General features: G+C 44.6%; 1 protein-coding gene across 4 annotated transcripts in view; it reads right to left on the bottom strand.

The window, feature by feature from the left end:
• DLC1 (DLC1 Rho GTPase activating protein) overlaps positions 1 to 20759 on the bottom strand; it is a 461166-nt gene that overhangs the window by 10570 nt on the left and 429837 nt on the right. For all 4 annotated transcript variants that reach the window (XM_056113856.1, XM_056113857.1, XM_056113858.1 and 1 more), the window contains 6 exons: positions 15634 to 15715; positions 8387 to 8450; positions 5058 to 6457; positions 4512 to 4688; positions 800 to 959; positions 497 to 695 (listed from right to left, as the gene is read on the bottom strand). In XM_056113856.1, the coding sequence (XP_055969831.1) occupies positions 497 to 695; positions 800 to 959; positions 4512 to 4688; positions 5058 to 6457; positions 8387 to 8450; positions 15634 to 15715 (2082 nt within the window). The remainder of the gene's footprint in view (positions 1 to 496; positions 696 to 799; positions 960 to 4511; positions 4689 to 5057; positions 6458 to 8386; positions 8451 to 15633; positions 15716 to 20759) is intronic.

Genomic DNA, 20759 nt, shown 5'->3' with positions numbered 1-20759 from the left:
CAAGAGACCCACGCACTGCCAAGCTGGCCAGGTAATCCCTAGCACTGAAGGGCTGGCACAGCACCGTATCCTTGGGACCTGCATCCAACCATCAGCCACCTACGGCTGAGAATCGCTGGGAAGGTGCATTGGGCAATCTCAGGGAGCTCTACCTCCTCCCAAACAAGAACAAACAACAAAACAACAACAAAATGCAGGGCTGGAGGGATAGCACAGTGGGTAGGGCGTTCTGCCTTGCACGTGGCCAACCGGGGTTCAATTACCAGCATCCCATATGGTTCCCTGAGTACCTGCTCAGTAGAGAATCCGTGCTAAGGAAACTGATGTGGGTGCATAGAAACCTGTTCCACAAACAAGGGATGAGGAAATCGATGCTGGACTTCTCACTGGTCACTTTGGAGGGGGAGGGGGGCATGGCCTCAAAGGGAGATGTGGGTTCCTGCGGGTGCCCCTTTTCCTGACTCCCATCACTTCAAAATCAGAGAACCACTCTTACACTGGTAGATTTGCAGGAAAGTCTCCGAGAGTTTGTTGGTCATGAGGGGCTCAGGGAGGTCTCGGAAATACTGCTTCAGCATGTCCGCCACGTCGTAAGCAGACTGGCCCTCATAGCTGACACAGCCGACGGCACTTTCGTTCATCTGGCGCAGAGCCTGGATCCGGGACTTGACACCTGATTTCCGGAACAGTCCAAGCTGTGGGCAGTAAAAGGCCATCAAGAGGGCAGCAGCACACGCATTCCGAAACTCTCAAGAAAACGAGCTGCATGCCCCCGCTTCCCGCCGGGCACCCTGCTCACCTGATCCAAACAGTGATTGCGAAGGTAGCGCATGGCCTGCTGGATGCTCTGGGGTAGGGGCTGTCCTGTGCGCTGCACATTGACGGTCAGGGGGACCCCGAACACATTTCGGTCTTTGTAGTCTGGAACCTTGATCCTTTTCATGAACTTGGGCACAGCCCTGTTTGAGAAAGAAAGGGGGGGAGATGTTCACTGGTCAGTCTATACTTGTCCATCTAGGCAGACGGATACAGAACATGCCCACAATCATAGACAGTGCCACTAGACAGTGCTCTTTTATATCTTCTAGGCATTGAGACAGGGACCCCCTCTCCGCTTTGGTGGAAGGGGAGGGCACAAGTGATGCTCAGGAAGTCCAGGGGCTACCACCAGAAAATCTCCACCATGGGGCCAGTGGTTCAAAACAAGAGTCCGAGGATGCAACTCAGGCCCTGTGGTGTTGGCCAGAGCCAGGCCACCCAGGCAGTGCTGGGGCCTCCAGGGCTATACTGGTGATGCTCTGGGGACCATATGGTGCTGGGAACTGAACTTGGGTTGGTTGTCTAACTGCTGTGCGATAGCCCAGCCCCAAGAAGAAGCATTTTCTAAGTGCTCAATGAGATCCAAAGTACTTAGGATAAAAATACAAAAATGCTGAATGAGAAGAGAACTGGCAAAATTAAGGCTATAGCATAGAAGTTTCCAAACTTAGCCTACTGTCCTTTTTCTGGAAAAAAAAATTTTTTTTTTCTCAGTGCCATCTCCCCATCCCACCCACCTTTCCCCCCCCCACTTTATTTAAACACCGTGGTTTACAAAGTTGCTCATTATGATCTGTGGCAGGTATTCAATATTCCAATACCAATCCCACCATCCCAGTCACCTTCTGTCCACCATTGTCTTTGTTTTTCCAACTAGCTCTCAAGCTTGCCCCTGTAGCAGACCCATGATAATTTATTTTATAGTACTCGCCCACATGGCAAAGCCTGGCAAGCTACCTGTGACGTATTCGATATGCCAAACACAGTAACAACAAGTCTCACAATGGAGACATTACTGGGCCCGCTCGAGGAAAATCGATGAATAATAGTAGGACAGTGCGGTGTTACTTGTTATCAATAAATGCCTAATGGAATAATTAAAAATATTTTTCCTTTGAACAAAATTGGGTTGGAGTGACAGCACAACGGGTAGGGCATTTGCCTTGCACGCGGCCGACCCGGCCGACCTAAGTTCGATTCCTCCGCCCCTCTTGGAGAGCCTGGCAAGCTACCAAGAGTATCTTGCCCCCATGACAAAGCCTGGCAAGCTACCTGTGACGTATTCGATATGCCAAACACAGTAACAAGTGTCACAGTGGAGATGTTACTGGGTCTGCTCAAGCAAATCGATGAACAATGGGAGGACAGTGATAGTGACAGAACAAAATTAGTGGAAATTGTTGCATCTCACCATGAGAACATTAAGCCCGAATCTGAGAGTTTTACTATGCTGTTGCTAGTTAGGTCTTCTGTGTTAATGTTTTTGTTAGCTGAGTTTGTTGGCTTTTAATTTACATCCCCATCCGACCTGGTGTGCTCCTGCTAGGATGTCAGTATTGTAGTTTGGAGGCACTGCATGGCTACAAATGCGGACTCAGCACCAGAAAATCCAGAATAGTTAAATGGACAGTGAGCCTACAAGGCACCAGTGGCCAATGGTCATCACCCTTCTTTTTAAGGCAACAAACAGAAAATGACCCCAATTGCTCTGGAGGTTACTATCACTCCCATATCCTCCCCAATAATTTCAGCAGGCCCCCCGGGCAGGTAGGGATGGCCACTTGGGGGGGGGGGGGGGGAGGATATTGGCTTAACAGAACAAGGACCAACTCCACAGCTTAACAGGAGGAGCCCAGCCCAATGACCAGAAGTCAAAATAAATTCTCTTGCTGATGACCCTGGAGCATAGAACATCTTGAGGTTTCTAAAGGAGAATGGGGAAGAACAATGAGGGTTTTGTGAGTCTGCCCGAGGCTCCCTGGGGCCCTGTAGCCAGGGCCAGCCCCAGCAGTATAGGCAACAGCAGGAAACCCATGTCATGCATTTAATGCTGTCAGGCAGAAATTTCAGCTCTACAAATGACCTCTCTGAGGGGACAAGAAAGGGCACGGCCAAACAGGAAAATAACTGGGGGCTGGATTTCTCCTGACTCCAAGCATCCCACAATGTGTGACTTTGGAGTCTGGTTTGGACTCACTGGAAAAAACTAACCAGGACTCAAGAAGGATTAGGGGACTTGGAGATTTTTGAGGGATCGGTGGGAAGGTGGGAAGCGGAGAGGAGTGCAACTCCGAAAGGGGAATGCAAAATATGCAGTTGGAAATAGCTGGCGGGGTGCTGCGTAAGACAGACCACTTTGACTTCTGAGTGCTGACCAATAGCCACAGCATGGGACTGTTTATAGCTCCAGGAAGGTTAAAAAAAGAAAAGAAAAGAAAAAAAACCAAGGAAAGAGCCAGAGGTAGGCCTGCATTTCCATACGGTTAAACGTATGGCATAGGGCTGCCAGTCGGCATAATACTTGCTTTGTCAGGGAAGAAAAGCCCAGGGGCGGAATGTGCAAAGAACACATTACGATCTCCACTGAGAATCCGAGGCATGTGTGAAGAAACCGGTCAATACTTATTTCTGTCATTCAGAACAAACAACTTCTGTATTTAGCCGAGCTCACATAATAACAGCCTTTGAACAGGAGGTGCTTTGATGCTGAAGAGACTCACTACAAGTCCCCAGGAGAGGAGGAGCTTGGGAGAGAGGGAACAGTCACTGGGCTCAGCCACTCAGTTTCCGGTTTGCTCACAGCATCACTAATGAAACTGGCTGCATCCCCATTTGGAGTTGGACCACTGGGTAATTAACACTTGGATTAGGAAAAGGTCCGAAAGGCTGACTCTGTCACATGCGCTGGGATGGCAACCTGCAGGCAGCTCTTGGGATTTGCACCACTAGAATTAAGAAGAGCACATTTTATTTTCATGGATATTTTAGTTCCTATCTTAGAGGTGAATTTCTCAAATGTATTACAGCTGGAAAGCTTGCGTTTGAATCCAAAATTTGCTTTAAAAGATCAGATTTCTGAATGATGCTGCAAATAGTCACATCAAAAGTATCTAGTTCCTGAGACATAGTACAGTAGGGAAAGTGCTTGCCTTGCCAGCGAATATAGTCCCCTGAGCATCATTCCTGGCACCAGATACAGTGCTCCCAAGCACTGCCAAGAATGATCCCTGAGCACCGCGGGTGTGGTTCAAAAACCAAAACCCAAAATGAAAACAAAGGAGTCTCTAACAAACAAATCAGAATAAAAGGCCAGGTGTGGTGCGTCAGGCAGATTTCAAAGTGAGTCCCCTTATGCCTTCTAAGCTGAGACATCTTCCACAGGTCTGAGCTGAGGCCTCCCACACATCCCTACTTTAGCACTGGGGAGAAAGAGCTTACAAAAGAGCCGCCCATTCTGCCCCAAAACCCGCTGCTGTGTCACTTGGGGAGGTGTGAAAATTCAGTCAACCCAACGCACTGCACTGGTTAATTCCCCAGGGCCACATTTGGTCAATATGCAACGGGGCCCCAGGAGTGCAGAGACCAACTGCCAAAGAGAAAAGAGAACTGTCATCTGCTCAGTGTTGGGAGAGCATCAAGGAGCTGATGGTGATTGTCCTCAGTGACTCTGCTGGAGCCGCCTGTACCCTTACCAGCTAAAGCCATGCTTGTTGGAAGGTGTGTACTTCTCCAGCAGGGCAGTCAACCTCAAGAGTGAGTACTTCTGCAGCAGGTTCATCTGGACCACAGACTGGCAGTTGATCTGCAGTGACATGGAATTCAGGCTCGGCCGATGAGAGCTCTGGAAACTGTGCCACCTCAGTCTGTGCCTGCAGGAGAGAAGGGCAAGAGGCGGTGAGTGACATCGAAGGTTCCACAGAAAACCCGCAGGGGGACTGCTTGCTGGGGCCGCATCTTAGCACGAGAGAGGACACAATCTGCATTCTGCTCGTTTTTTCCTCTGTGCGGAAAAGTACAGAACATCACCTGGCACATCTGATCCCCTTTGAAGGCTTGGTAGCCAGGGGACAGGGTCTTTTCACACACCCTCTCTTTCTGGAAATCTGTCTATGGATTTGGGAACTGGCCGGGCAAAGAGGCCAGCCCTAATCCCAGTCTCTCAGACTGGCAGTGGAAACGGCTTCCTCTGACCGCCTCCCTGAATCCTCCATCTGGAGGGAGAAATGACACGTTCTTACCTATTACACCTGGTCAGGGAGGCCCCAACGCCCGAATCCCTCCTCTCGGGGATGTCTGAGGGCTCCTCCGGCTCATTCAGGGAGTTGCCTGTGCTGTCCAGGTCACTGGGTGTGGCTCGGTCGTGATCCACATCCAGGTGTATCTGTTTGGGAGAGGACGGGCAGGGAGAGACGGAATCCAGGGCTGAGTCTGAGTCACCCTCATCAGAAAACTTCTCTGACCACTGGTTGACGATCCTCTGCATCCCCTTCACATGGTACAGGATGTCATCCAGCTCCGGGAAGATGTCTTCGTTCTCCAGGTCCACCAGGTCACCGGAACTGGAGTAGAGGAGGGAGCCGGGCACGTTGTCGTAGATGCTCAGGCGGCTGCTGACGGAGCTGGAGGAATTGCGACGCTTCAGCTCCTTGGGGCTGCCGCCGCTGTTCTCCCTTCGCAGGCTGATGTGGCCAGGGCCGTGGAAGCTTCCGGTCCTCCAGTTCACCGAGCCGCTGTTCCCCGAGGGAGAGAAACTGCTGTTGGTGAGGGCCTTAGGGAAAGTGCCAGGCTTGTGGTCCTCCGGGATGTAGAAGACGGTCTCCTCCGGGTAGTTCCCGCGGTTCTTAAAGTTCTGCTCCACCACGTTGTTGAACGTGGACTGGTTGAAGGGATCGAAGCCCTCCAGGTACATGCCCACTCGCTTGTGGCAGGCGCTGAGGCTGCGGGTCCGGGTGATGGGGCTGGGCGTGCTCACGGCGCTGCTGGTCTCCGACTGGCTGCTGCTGCTACTGGTCTGCGTGGAGTTGGAGACGCTCCGCTTTCGTACCATGGGGACGTTGATGTGGTTGCCGTTGAGGGCCGAGATCTCCACGCAGTTGAGCTGCTTCAGCTTCTCCTCGTCCACGCCCTCCTGCAGGACGGGCCCGCTGATGATCAGCTTGGACGGCAGCTTGTGCTTGCCGTGCTGGGAGCCGCGCAGCTTCAGGCTCTCCATGCGCTTCAGCAAGCTGCGCGCCTTGGACTTGCCGCTCTTCTCCTGGCCCTTCAGGCCGAAGCTGAAGCTGGACAGTTCCTTGGGGGAGGGCAGGCTGCAGAAGGAGTCCTCATTGCCGACCAAGTGGCTGGACGAGCAGACGCTGGTGACCGAGTTGGTGCGGGGCGTGGCGGCGTCCCGGCTCTGGGGCGCGGGGGTGGGCAGGCTGCGCACAGAGGCCACCTCCTGGCGCTCGCTGAGGTCGGTCAGCATGCTCTCGTGGCTCGGCGCACTCTGCAGGTGGCTACTATCTGGGGATCCTGGCATGGGGTCCTGCTTGGGCAAAAAGACATCAAACTCTTCCAGCCGTGACCACCTCTTGCTGTCCCTCTGGAAAGTCCACTTGCCACTTATTGCACAGGGCTCATCCTCATCCGAATCTTCGCTCTGCAAGGACAGAAAACGGAGCCATTCATGTACGGGGGCCCTTAGCCAGCAGGGAGCAGAGGGAACTAAGGGCTCCTGGTCTGGCCAGGGGTCACCACCTGGTGCCTGCATCTGTTTCTCTCTTAGACTGTTTTTTTTTTTTTAAAAAAAAGGAAGATGTAATTAAGAATTTAAAGACGGTGGCCAATAGTGCAATAGGTAGGGTGCTTGCCTTGCACAAGGTCAACCCAGGTGGTTTGGCAAAACACATGGTCCTGAGTCCCACCAGGAATGTCCCCTGAGTGCAGAGGCAGGAGTAAGCCCTAAGGACTGTCAGGTAGGGCCCAACCCCACCTGCTACTCTCCCAAATAAAAAAATTTAAAAGAATTTAAACAGGTTTCAGTCTAGCCAAGAATTAACTACTGAAAGTGATTTTATGGAAATGCTGGGATCTATAAGCCTTGCTTCCATATTCACACCGGGAACCTCTACCATGGGTGAAAATTCCAGGCATGCAAAGTATTTTGAACTGGAGTCAACAACGGGCAGGACTCCCTCTGGTCGGTCTCCAATTCTGCTGGTTGTTGATAGGATGTGTTTAGATTCCCTTTTCCAATTAAAGAAGCTGTTTTCCAATGCTAAGAAAACGGCAACTAAACTCCTGAGTCACTGTCCCAAAGCCTGCACGATCTCCGAGGAAGACCTCAGGGCAGGGAGTCACTGTCTTCCCACACCCCATCTCCTGGATCTGGTACTTTTTAGCCTCTTACCTGTTCTTGTCATCTCTCCCTCCACCTCCTGTCTCCCCCCCACCAGACGTGGATCTACGGCTAATACCACAAGTGTCCTGGGAAATTTCACCTTCAGACATGCTCCAGGCAATTTAACAAGGTTCCACAAATACCCAACCCCGACAGCACAGAACGTTCATAAACACTGGTGACGTCTTTGCTGATTATGCCTGATTTATGTGCAGGGCGCAGGGTTCTACTGTAACAAAAAGACTGTATCTAAACCTTACAGAAGGAACATCAAAAGATGCAGGAATTCTGTCTAATGTATGTCTTTCTCACCAGCCTGGAACGAATCGTTACAACCCGAGTTTCACAGGACAGTGAGTGGAGGCATCAGGGCTGGCTTTTTGGTCTCTTCTCCACAGCTCAGCAGTGCTCAAGTTCCAGTTCATGTGTTTAAAAGGTTTTCCTCCCCCAAGAAGGCAACTTGTAGGTCAGAGACTCACAGAAAATTAACATGCTTTCTGAGCAGTCAGAATTTGTTCAGAAAATGTCTTCCTGTTCAACTTGTGATAGCCGATCTTAGTGCTACACCCACCCCTTCTCCTGGGGACTCGTGAGAGATCCTCATGCCCCCCGCGCAGAAGAATCACCCCCATTTCAGTATGTCACCACTCAACTAGGAGGAATGTGGGGTTCCCTCCTACCACGACTCCCTCCATACATTTTCTCTGACTCATCATTAAAAGATGAGTCAGAAAAAATGAATTTTCAACTCCAGGCTTCACTTCTAGCCCTGCAGCTTTGAAATGCAGTTGCTGTTCTTGATGGGAAGAGAGAGAAGACACCCCCTCCCCGCAGCCCCACAAAAATCTGAAGCTTTGATTTTTCTAGGGAGTGAGGCAAAATCCACTGGGCTTTTCAAACCTCATCTCTATCATGAGTGGTAATGCCGTATGAGTATGAGATGGGTAGCAGTGAACCAATAAGGCAAAATAATAATACGGTTTGTTCATAGTCAGAAAAACAATGTTTTGGCTGGCTGCAACCAGGGGTTTCAATTACATATAGGTAAACGCGTAGTCTCTGGTAAAGTTGATTGGACTATAACATGAAAATGTTTCAGAATAAGGAAATAGGAACTTGAAGAAACCAAACCCACATCCAATTTCAGTCCTCTCCTTTCCATCCTATAGCATTATTCTATATACTCACTCTTTTCCGATGAGGACTGATTTCCAGCTTCATAACCGCACATTTGTTTAAAGTATTCAGACGCCTACAAAATTAAAATTGAATTTAAAAAAAAAAACAGAGCAAAACACAACCAACATTAGTGACTATAGGAAACCAGTGCTGGGAATTTTTTTTTTTTCTAAACAGATAATGTTTATTGAGTTTCTTCAAACCCAGTCATATTTAGAAGAGTACTGGGACCTTCTTCAAAGCAATCAGGTTAAAAAATACCTAAACATTTCCAAAGTTTTTTCACTTATTTCATAGTTGTCTTTTAGTAAAAACTGGCACACTTCTATGAGACTGCCTGGTGCCTCAATCTTCCTGGAACAAACAGCTCTTACTAGAGATGGCGCACGCTTCCAAAGGCCCCAAGGTTGAGTCATTAGACAGCCCTACACCGGATCAAAAAGAACTAGTGCTGTCTCCTTTCATACAAATAGGACAATGACAAATAACTTATAGAACTGTCAGTGTTATTAAGCAGTGTATCCTATCTAAGCTTTAATTGTCACTGAGACTGATCAAAGAACCAAACTCAGTCTTTGAGAAAATACTTAAAAAAAAACATACATATATACATACATTTTACACACCCCCCACACACATGATGGTGTGTGTGTGTGTGTGGGGGGGGGTATAGCTGGTGGTGTTCTGGAATTACTCCTTGGCATGTAGAGGGGTCACTTCTAGTGGTGCTTAGGGACCATATGTAGTGCTAGAAGTCAAACTGAGTTGGCCCCTTGTAAAGCAAATGCCTTAACTTTTGTACTATCTCTCATAGCACAGCGGGTAGGGCATTTGCCTTACAAGCGGCCAACATGGCCGACCCAAGTTCGATTCCTCCACCCCTCTCGGAGAGCCCGGCAAGCTACCGAGAGTATTCGATATGCCAGACACAGTAACAACAAAGTCTCCAATGGAGACGTTACTGGGCCCGCTCAAGCAAATTGACGATCAACGGGACGGCCTCCACCCCCCAACCCCGAACATGGTAAATTCTTATATAGAAAGGGCACTTAAGTTCTTATTCGCATCCATTTCCTTTAACTACTTTCTGTATAAAACAGAATAACATTCAGGATGGCCACAGGCATAGCACATAGCACAGATCTTTCAAATATCTGTACACTGCAGGGACTAGGGTTGAATTAATTCCCAGAGTTCAAAATAAGTCATTGCACTGGACCTATTTCTTTAAAGCGGGACTCATTTTTAACACTAAATGCCTTTTTAAAAGCTGCTCAACAGTAATATTCATTTGGAATGAGGGAACTCATTTATGTTTCTCGGAAAATAAAATACTTAGAAATTGAAGAAAGAAGCCCACACTGAGAAACGGTGGAAAGGCGACAGCATGAATGGCTTGTGAAACCGTGGATGGCAGCCCTTCCTGCCCCACCTCTTTCTAACATCTTCCTGATGATCAGCATTTCGTCTTCCGTCAGTGAGACTTTGATTTACCTGCTGTCTTATACCATGGGCTTTCCAGTGCCTTTGCAGAAAAAAATATCATGCTCTCCGTTCTTTTACTTTCATAAGATATGGATATTTAATTCACACAAATTTAAACTGACTATGAGTGACCTCGAGACTTTTACCTTTCTGATCCTGTTCTGGAAACTTGTTGAACAACTTTGATGCACTAGGATAGAAGCATTTTTGCCTGCTGATAAGACCACCTTGATTTCATAGATTACGCGGTAGTCTGTTTATCTTATAAACACAGATGCCCTGACCCAGATCACGTTCAGAAGATTTTGCTGGTGGGAGAAAGAAGGACAAAAACCCAAAAAGCAAAACTAAGCCCCTCCAGAAAAAGGTCATTACTTCAAAATGAGTGGCCATGAGGGCCCTTCTGAAGAGGTGCCTGTAACCTTAATGACTTGTATCTGCGCTGTTTTTTTTTTTTTTTTAGCTCAAATGTTTCTGAGACTTAAAGAACCTGGAATGGTTTACAGTTGAATCTCAGGTCTGGGTTTCATTAATCAAACTTGTAATCAATACCCACTTGACTTCATTTGGACTTGAATGGCTGAGTGGTGTTTATAACCAAGTTTACTAGGCAGGGAGGCCTAGGGGGGTGGCGGAGGGGCCTCCTTTAAATCTGAGTCAAACAAAAGAACCCCGGAGAGCTGTTTTAAAGAAAGTCAAGTTATCTTTTTATGTAGGTAGCACCAAGGGAATAACATTTGAATTTGAAGCCTGAATGTTTTTCAGGGTTTTCAATGGGAACTCCAGAGAATGTCCACCCAGGGAGAGTTTATCCACTTGGACCTGCAAGGATCCTTCTGGCCGGGTAAGCTGGCACACTCGGGGTCATACTGTGCCTGGTAGGGCACCTTCCTCTTCAGCCTTAACAACAATCCCATGGCCCAGGTATCCCCTTTCATGTTCATTTTATAGACGAGAGAAGTCAGGGTTTTGAAAGGACACCTCTTGTTTAGGATACCATGCCTAAAACCTGGTGTCTCTGATCCTCAGAAACAGAAGCTGTGACATTTCTTTCTACAGGTGGGAGATGAAACTATAGAAGAACGGCTTCTAGCCCAAGTGGGCCTCTTCCAATGGCCTGTGAATGCTGGTATCACACACCAGCCAGAAGCTAAGCTCCTTCCCACCCACCTCCCGGCCCCCACCGGACTCAGCCCCAGAGGAATGTGTCAGTCTTATCTGTGGGAGAACTTGTATCCTCTCTGTAGCAGAGGACGCATAGGGTGGCCTATCAAAGGTTCAAGAACTTTGCGGCTGGGAGTTGCAAGCACCCAGATAAAAAGCCTAGCAGGAGGGGATCTGGGCTTCCAAAGGAAAACAGGAAAAAGTTCAAGAGAAAAGAAAAAGGGACTGTTTTCCAACTTAAGGCTAGACAGACAATAACAGTTCCAATCCTTTACAAAGATCTTTTGTTTGAATCAGTCCAATTGCTTTAATTTTGGGGTGGGGTACACATCTGATGGTGCTCAGAGCTTATTCCTGGCTTTGTGCTCATGAATTACTCTTGGTGGGGCTTGGGGGAACCATATGGGATTCTGGGGATTTAGTCTAGGTCAGTGCGAGCCAGATAAGCTCCCTACCTACTATACTATCTTGCCATGCTACCTCTTTGGCTTCTAAAAAGTGCTTCTTTAAAAGAACAGAAATAGTACTGAAATTAAAGTCATATATAAGGAAGCTATTTTACATAGGTTGGCGAATATTTTAAGAGTTATTTAATATCAAAGTGTATATATCCAGATGTCAGTGAAATCTATCTCCTTATTTCTATAATATTTGGTATGCTTCTAGGAGTTTTCTTTTTAACTCCAGAAGAAATCAGCAGCATAACATTTTTTCCAGATACTGTAGCCAGGCAAAGAGCATCTCAGATGAGATATTTTAGCAGTAAGCAGATGACAGTTTGCATTTTTATCTGTATGTGCTTCAAGACAAGTGAATGACTTCTCCAGTGCTGATACTGCCTGCAGTTCTCATAATCTTGGCCTTATCACTGGAATTGGATTGTACAGCAAAGCTAGCAAGCGTGGGACAAAAGCCAATCTCTCCAAGGAAACGAATACATAACATCCCTTAGCAAATGTGGGCTTAAGGATTTCAGTTAGCAAACCAGATTCAAAAGCTTCATAATTCTAACTTCTGCTGATGATTGAACTTTTTGATATTTAAGGGCTGGAGCGATAGCACAGTGGTAGGGTATTTGCCTTGCACGCAGCCAACATGGCCGACCCAAGTTCGATTCCTCCGCCCCTCTCGGAGAGCCCGGCAAGCTACCGAGAGTATTCGATATGCCAGACACAGTAACAACAAAGTCTCCAATGGAGACGTTACTGGGCCCGCTCGAGCAAATCGACGATCAACGGGAGGGCCTTTACCTTTACCCTACCTTTACCATAATTCCTGTGACCTCATGAAGTCTGTATTTATTTAAGTAGAAAATGTTGAGGATCAATTCGTAGATTTTTGACCAAAGAAGCTATACATCCAACAATTGTTATTAGTCTACAAACATTTTGTAATAATATTATTTGAGGTGTTTTGGGTTTTTGTTTTTGTTTTTGGTGTGTGTGTTGTTCTGGTTTCTGGGTGACACCCACAGTGCTTAAGGCTTACTCCTGGCTGTCCTCAGGGATCAATTCTGGAGGTCTCTGAGACCATACGGGGTGCCAAATTTGAAACTACACAATGTGGTGCATGATTTGCTGTCCTGGGAATTGTATAGGTTCACAAGGGATATGGAACAGGTTAGGCTAGCAAGTGAGATAAAAATCACACTGTCGGTAGAACAAGTATCCCCAGCCACTCTGCTAAGGCCCAGAACCTGCAACATTTCAAAGAAAGGTCCCTGAAACACACTGTAGATGGCTCCTGTTTCTTTTTAGTGAACATTCTGAGGCCTCTCTAAAAGAGAATCATGTTTCATGAAGTTATTTATGTGCCCATGTGGGCAAGAAACCTTGGGGTTCCCATTATAAACAAGTTGATGACTCTTCCTGTGAATCAGAAAGAATTTTATTTTTCCTTTTGGGGGTGGGGGTGGCCCATATCCAGTGGGACTCAAGGCTTACCCTTGGCTCTGCACTCAGGGATCACAAGTGGTGGGTTCAGGAGACGGGTGGGGTGCTGGGGATTAAACCGGAGTCAGCCACATGGACGCGCCTTACCCACTGTACTATCTCTCTGGGCACTTACAATGATATCTTTAAGACCCAGAAATTCCTACGTTGTTGCTGCTGTTTCTGGAGTTCCCACACAAAGTGGCTTCAAATGTGTGAAAAGGAAGATGTGATCTAAAGCCAAAGTAATCCTAAGGATATATGTGTGACCTCATTTGTACTTGTTCCCAACAAAGATTAATTGAAAATAATTCTGCCCCGTAGCTAAGCAGTAAAACATTAAAAAATAGCTAGAGTAGTTTATATTCCAGATGCTGCCTTTTTTCCCTCTTGAACTGTGAATATATTTTTTTAAATTCCAGATGACATAGCTATGATATTACATATTGCAGTGTAGATTCTGGAAATAGGTTTCTTGGGAGGAAACGTAGACAGACTCTGTATATTTCTAAGCAGTCCTTTGACTGGACTTGAAAAGTGACAGTGCTTTTTTTTAATTTAATAATGGCCTTATTTTCTTTCTTAAACTCCAAGAACTAGTCTATTCTTTCTAAGTGGTCGATCTTTCCCTAAAAGCACTATTTAAGTTGGTTGCTTCGGATAATATTGAATTACTTAAGAAAGGCAAAATAGAGTGTTTTCACTGAGCTACATTGCCTTCTTCACTTGCAAAGGGGAAATACTAGGAGGAATTCCCACATGTCAAATGTTTTGCAGGGTAGGAGAGAAAGATCTAAGGGCTGAGAGAGGTTTGGCTTGTGGGAAGCCTCAGTTTGATCCCTGATGGCACAAGGTCCTCTGATCACTGATGGGTGCAATCACCCAAGCCTAATGCTGGGAGTAGTTGCCCAGCACCATCAGGTGTGGTCCAAGAGGAAAAAAAAATATTTTTTCAATGTTAGAAAAAGAAAGGTAAAGGCCCTCCCGTTGATCGTCGATTTGCTCGAGCGGGCCCAGTAACGTCTCCATTGGAGACTTTGTTGTTACTGTGTCTGGCATATCGAATACTCTCGGTAGCTTGCCGGGCTCTCCGAGAGGGGCAGAGGAATCGAACTCGGGTCGGCCATGTTGGCCGCTTGTAAGGCGAACGCCCTACCGCTGTGCTAGAAAAAGAAATACTATAATTGAAAGAAAGTCAAGGGTCAGACAGATCATACAGCAGGTAGGGTGATTGCCTTGCTTTCAGCAGGCTGGAATTTGGTCCCCGGCATCTCATATGGTCCACCGAGCCCCAACAGGAGTGATTCCTGTTCACAGAACCAGGAGTAAGACCCATGCACCACTGGGTGTGGCCCCAAAACCAAAAAATAAAATAATCTATTTCAATTTACAACTGAGTCAACATAGGAATTTCATTGTTATATATAGGTAGTATTTTGTTCTGGGGTCAAAACACTCAAGAGTCAAAACAAAACAAAAAACTTCAGGAGTCACTTAGAGGTGCTTAGAAACCATATGTGGTACCGGGTGATCAGTCCAGGATCATTCATATGCAAGGCAAGTGCCTTAACCCTGTACTATCTCTCCAGCCCCATAGGTGTGTGTGTGTGTATGTATACATATATGTATGTGTGTATGTAGCACTGTCACTGTGGCCCTGTCCTCCCATTGTTCATCAATTTGCTCGAGCAGGCACCAGTAACATCTCCATTGTAAGACTTGCTACTGCTTTTGGCATATCGAATACGCCATGGGGAACTTGCCAGGCTCTGCCGTGCGGGCAGGATAGTCTAGGTAGCTTGGCAGGGTCTCCGAGAGGGATGGAGGAATCGAACCCAGGTCAGCCCTGTGCAAGGCAAATGCCCTAGCTGCTGTGCTATCACTTCAGCCGTACTCATATTTATATTTCCACTTTGGTGGCTTGTAGGCTGTGAGAAAATTAGAAAAGAATGACTTAAAATGAAAAAAATTTCATAGAGTTTGCAAGGATCCCAGGTGATTCCTTAACTATCGGCTACATAGTTTATTACTGTCACTTCCCTACATCGACAAGCTGCTTCTCATCCTGAACATCCAAGCACAAAAGTTTCCAATAGTTTGATTCAGATTTCACATTAACGCTGATTTCCTGCCCACTGTGTGTTAAAGCTGTGCTGAGTTACTTAATAATCCTACTGTTACTGTTCCGTACCTGGGGAAACTGAAGATGCTGAAATCAAGCAGTGATCCTCCTGACTGTGCTAAGCCATAACCCTCTATCCCTGCTTTCTCCTCTGAATATGTTATTTCCACTGAGTATGACAGCAGCTTTGACTGCACGCCTGGTTTGAACCATACAGTTACATTGCTTTTATAAAAACCCTGTTCCAATGATGATCAAAGCCAACTACTGGTCATGTGCTCAGGGATCACACCTGGCAATTCTCAGGGGAACATATGGGGTACCAGGGTTAGAATCTGGATCCACTACATGTAAGGTCTTATCCCTATACCATCTTTCCGGTATCTTGAGACAGTGTAATTTAATGGCAATACTAAATTACAGAATTTTACTTTAGTAAGAACAAAAGCAACTATCTCAGTGATGTCATATTCTTTAAAAAAGAAAACAAAGCAAGACAACAACAAAAAAATCCCCAAGTAACTGAGGGAAAAATTCCAAACATTCCCATTTACCTGCATAAAGCCTCAATGGCATCTCTGTCCAAAAAGTCATGTTCTCTCTTGACTGAGGAAATATCAATGGGGAACAAGAGATCTATGGCAAAAAATAAATAAATAAATAACAAAAACCAATAACTGAGTAACTAAATTTATTTATTTTATTGAATCACCGTGAGATAGAGCATTACAAAATTGTTCATGATTGCATTCAGTCATACAATGTCCCAACACCCATCTCTCCACCAGTGTAATTTCCCAGAACCAGTGTCCCCAGTTTCCTTCCCATCCCTTCAAGCCACCCCTGACCCCAGCATACCTCTATGGCAGGTACTTCTCTTCTCTCTCTCTCTCTCTCATTTTAGGCATTATGATTTGCAATAGAGATGCTGAAAGGTCATCAAGTATCTCCCCTTATCTACTTTCAACACTCAGTTCTTGTCCAAAGTGATCATTTCCAACTAACATTTTTATAATGGATCAATGGATCCTCCTCTATCTTAACTACCCTTCATTTCATTTTCCCTGGCCTTGGCTATTAATTTCATACTGTTTTTTTTTAAATATTTCACAAATAAATGCAGTCATTCTATATCTGTCCCTTTCCTTCCGACTCATTTCACTCAGCATGATTGAGTACCTAAATTTATATCAAACTAGATAGTTTAGAAAAGGACAACAACAACAATAGCAAAGTAACTTATTAAATACCTAGCCTGCACAAAACATTTAACTCTCTAAGAAGTTTCATGGGAAAATAAAATATTGTAAGACAATTCTCCATCAGTTCCTAAAATTAGATCTAAGATTATCTACAGGATCATATAGCTTCTTGTCAAAGTAGTTGTTCAATCCATCGTTCTACCTTTAAATAAGAAAGCAGTGGACATTCACTATAAATTATAATTTAAGCCCCAAAGAACAAAAGACTATCTGTTTTAAATGAAAACTTTTTTTTTTTAAATCCTGTGCCTTTGGTCATATTTGATTTGGAAGAGGTCATGGAAAAACTGAACCAAGAGCAAGAGAACAATAGCCACTGGTTGTAAAAGAAATCTAACCACTGTATGACATCAAAAGCTAAGTGAATTCAGGAGATGCTATTTTAAAATAAATACTAGCAATTCCATATGGCTTTCAGGAGTATAAGTCCCCTTAAAACAAAAGGCCCAGCGATAATGCCTCATGGATCAGAATCTCAAATCCTTTACTCTACAGGAGTTCGATATCCTCAGAAAATTGAAAATAGCTAGTGTTACTAGAACTGATAAACATAAAGGGAAGAAAAAGGCAACTCAATGGAATAATTCCCATTTCCACCCAGTAGTAGATAAATCTATCCAAGATGACTTAGGAGAAGCACCAACAGCACCACTGTGGAAATTAATAATAGCTCTGGAATTGTCCCTAGGTAAACACAAGCTAAGTCTCTAGATTTCCAGCTATTAGAGTAAATAATGGGCCTTCTGTAGAGTGCTTAATGTCATAAGTAAGAATTGTTTTGGTCAATTCTCTTGATTAAGAATGAGCAGAAAGTACAGAAGGAACCAGAAAAAAAAAATCCCTTTTTTCTATAAAAGGGTTAATGCTGTGTACAAAACAGGCATGCTAGCAGCAGTTCTAGAGCGAAAAGTAATTAATTAGTAATGTTCCAGTTGTTGACTAGGGATCACCTGACTTTCATTGTGGGGTTTTTTTTGTGTATGTGTGTGGGGGGGATATCAGCTGTGCTCAGGGATCACTCCTAGAAGTGTTTGGGAGACTATATGTGGTGCTGTGGATTGAACCTGGGTTGACTGTGTGCAACGCAACCTCCCTACCAGCCAAATTATTTCTTTGGTTCATATTTTGAAGGTTCTAATAAAAAAAAATTATTGTAGTTGAAGTAACATGGTTATAGTACTTTTAACATGGTAATAGCATGCTTATACTTCCACATAAACAGTGATGGTTTTCTCTGTACAGTTACTACACTTCACCAGCATCAAAGGGTCAAGACCCTCCACACTGTCCTCATCCGCTTTACTCGAGTGCCTCCTCCCTTTCCCGATCTCCTCCCTCTGCTGCTTGGTAATCTCAGCCTCTTCATCCAAGGCCAGTGGTTTGTCATCATTTGGTACTGTTCATCCCCTTGTTTTCTATCTCTATGTACCGTAAATGAGTGAGGTCATGTAGTATTTGTCCTATTTCACAACACTTTCCGGTTCTATCCACGTTGCAGCAAGATTTTATCTTTTCCTATAGCTGAGTAGTATTCATATGTAAATACTACTTAGTTAGAAAAAAGATGAAAATACTGGAAATAGGGGAATATATTATATACACATATATAATATACATATATAGTATGTATGTGTGTATACATATATACATATACATACATACGTATATATTCCCCTACTTCTGGTAATTCCATATATGTGAGTGTGTGTGTATATTCCCATATACATATATGTACATATACATACATATGTATGTGTGTGTGTATACCCATTAATTTTTTTCTGTATTTTTGTTTTATTTGGAGTCACATCCAACGGTGCTTGGAGCTTACTCCTGTCTCTTGCTTAGGGATTACTCCTGGTGGTATAAGGGGACCATACATGGGGAGTAAACCCTGGTTGACCACATGTGAAGCAAGTGCCCTAGCCACCTACTATCTCCCTGGCTCTCTCATAACTTCCTTGTTCATTCATCTGGTCTTCAATACCCGGGCAGTTTCCATAACCTGACTACCATGTTTAGGGCTATAATGGGCAGAGATGTGCACCTGCTTTTCAAACTGTTTTTCTGATTTTGAGGTTGCTGCCAAGAATTGATATTGCGGAGTTTTACAGAAGGTCTGTTATTTTTTGAGAAGCTTCCATGCTTTTCCATAAAGGCTGAAGCAGAAGACATTTCCACCCCAACAGTGAATGAGGGTTTCTTTTTTACCATATCTCTACCCATATGGTTCTAACTTTGATACATGGTTTTATAGAATGATATCAATCTCCTCATTAGTAATCTATTTTATAGGGATAATGATAATTATAGATAATAATATCCAAGAGTAATTTTTACACCAAATTGTAACACCGAAGCGTTAGTGAATTCCTTTTTTCTCTGAAAGCTAGGAAGATAACTGATAGTGTTCCCTGAACATAAACATTAATAATAAGCAGACAGATAAAGAAACTATCACCCAAAGAGTCAGAAATAAATGAAATATTGCTGGCCTGTACCTATTCAATTTATGTAACAATTATTAGTGGCACAATTACAACGGAAATTAAGGAGGCAGCTTTTAGTGAAAATAAACAGAAGCAAGGCAGATTGAAAAGTTGCTTGAAGGTGTAGTAACTGCATTTCACTTTGAGCAGAAACCAGGCACACAAAGTGACTCTTAATAGCATTACAAGAATTGTGCTTCAGAATACTTTCTTAAAGGAAATTAACTTTAAAATTCAGTTAAAAAATGCTGGGGTATTCAGGAACTAAATGAGAGGAGTGAAAGAATTAAATAATTGTATTAGTCCAGACTCTTTCTGAGGACTGGCTTTTTAAAGGACAGTATTGATGTATAAGTAAGTTCTTAGAGCTTTCAAGTTAGAATTTAAACTTCTAACTTGGGTATAAGAGCAGGAAGTACTAATTGTCCAGGACCAAAATAAAGCTAAACAGGAAGACAAAAAATGTGTGCGTTGGTGTGTGGTGTGTGTGTATAGTGGTGGGATGAGAGGGAGAAATTACAGCTCAGAACAACATACAGTATACTTCAAGAGCAGATTTATACTTCAAAAAAATGTAAACAGAACCCCAAAATGTAACTTGTGAAAATGCAGTTTGCATTTTAGGATTCAGAAGGAAGTAAGATACGGACTGGAACTAGGTCTTAGCAAACAGCCTCTGCAAACACTCTAAGAAAGGACTACTTGGCAGCAAATCAACACCCAAAATGGACATAATTGAAGGAAATTTAATTTCTAAACAGAAGAACACAAGGACAGCCACTGCAAATGTAATTATCTCTCCCCACCTCCTGTAAAGCTGTGAATTGGAAATGCAATAGAATGTCAGTTCCCCACTATACCTTTATCCAGCCTAAATAAGACAGAATCACTGTGGGCGTTAATAGGTAACAGAATTTTCTCTAAGTTAAAGATAAGCAAATCTCACATATATGGTAACCGGATAACTTTACAAAGAGGAAAAGAAAATTAGCAACATTCTTTAAACTGGAGGAATACAAAGATATTTTTTACCTAGCCTAACAATGAATTCTAAATTTATCTCCAGAGAAAAATACATACAATCTGGGCTACAATAAGAAAGAAGGGGGACTTTAAATTAGGCAAGCTACGGAGAGTATTCAATATGCCAAACACAGTAACAGGAAGTCTCATAATGGAGACATTACTGGGCCCGCTCGAGGAAATCAATGAACAACGGGAGGAAAAAAAAGAAAAAAGAGAAAAAGAAAAAATGAATTAACTTAGCCGAGTGGGCAAGGGAATGAAACAGATCTCTGTGGGGTCTGAGCAATTCAGTTCTAAGGAGGAATGAATGAAGCCAGTTTGGTTCCTTCTTCCAAGTGAGAGACCCGATTGCTATCTAGGACCTCCAAACTCATGCACTGTGTCATTCTTAGCATGGGCGCATGGAAGTTTGCTAAAGTGTTCCGGAAGGTTGCCAGCGCCTCCCCGCTCTAATTTAGAGCTCACTTCCATGGTCACAGGAAGCAGCTGTAGGCTATTTTTCTGACAGGGTTGGGGGTGGAACCCAGGGAGCACACAATTGGGGCAATGCACTCTACCCCTGAGCTATATCCCTGACTCCTTTAACTTTTATCCTAGATGGACAGAGAGCAAGACACCACGATGACAATGACAAGAGTTGAACAACCCTGGCTGAAAGATGACATGATATCTTTTCAATGGAATCTTTTAGAGACTTTGTTACAGAGTAGGTGTCTCTGCACTTGAGTGCTGAAAAAGATGAATTTCTAAACCATAAATCAACCATAATTACTTATGCCTTGGTGGGGGGTAGGGGAAGGATTATAGCACACCTGGCAATGCTCAGGGAGTATTCTTGGTTTAGGATCACTCCTGGCGGTGCTTGGGGACCATGTATGGTACTGGGGATTGAACTGGGGTGGG

Source organism: Sorex fumeus, unplaced genomic scaffold (assembly GCF_029834395.1).
Source record: "Sorex fumeus unplaced genomic scaffold, SorFum_2.1 ptg000024l, whole genome shotgun sequence".
Lineage (NCBI taxonomy): Eukaryota > Metazoa > Chordata > Mammalia > Eulipotyphla > Soricidae > Sorex > Sorex fumeus.
This window is presented reverse-complemented; position numbering and strand designations above follow the sequence as displayed.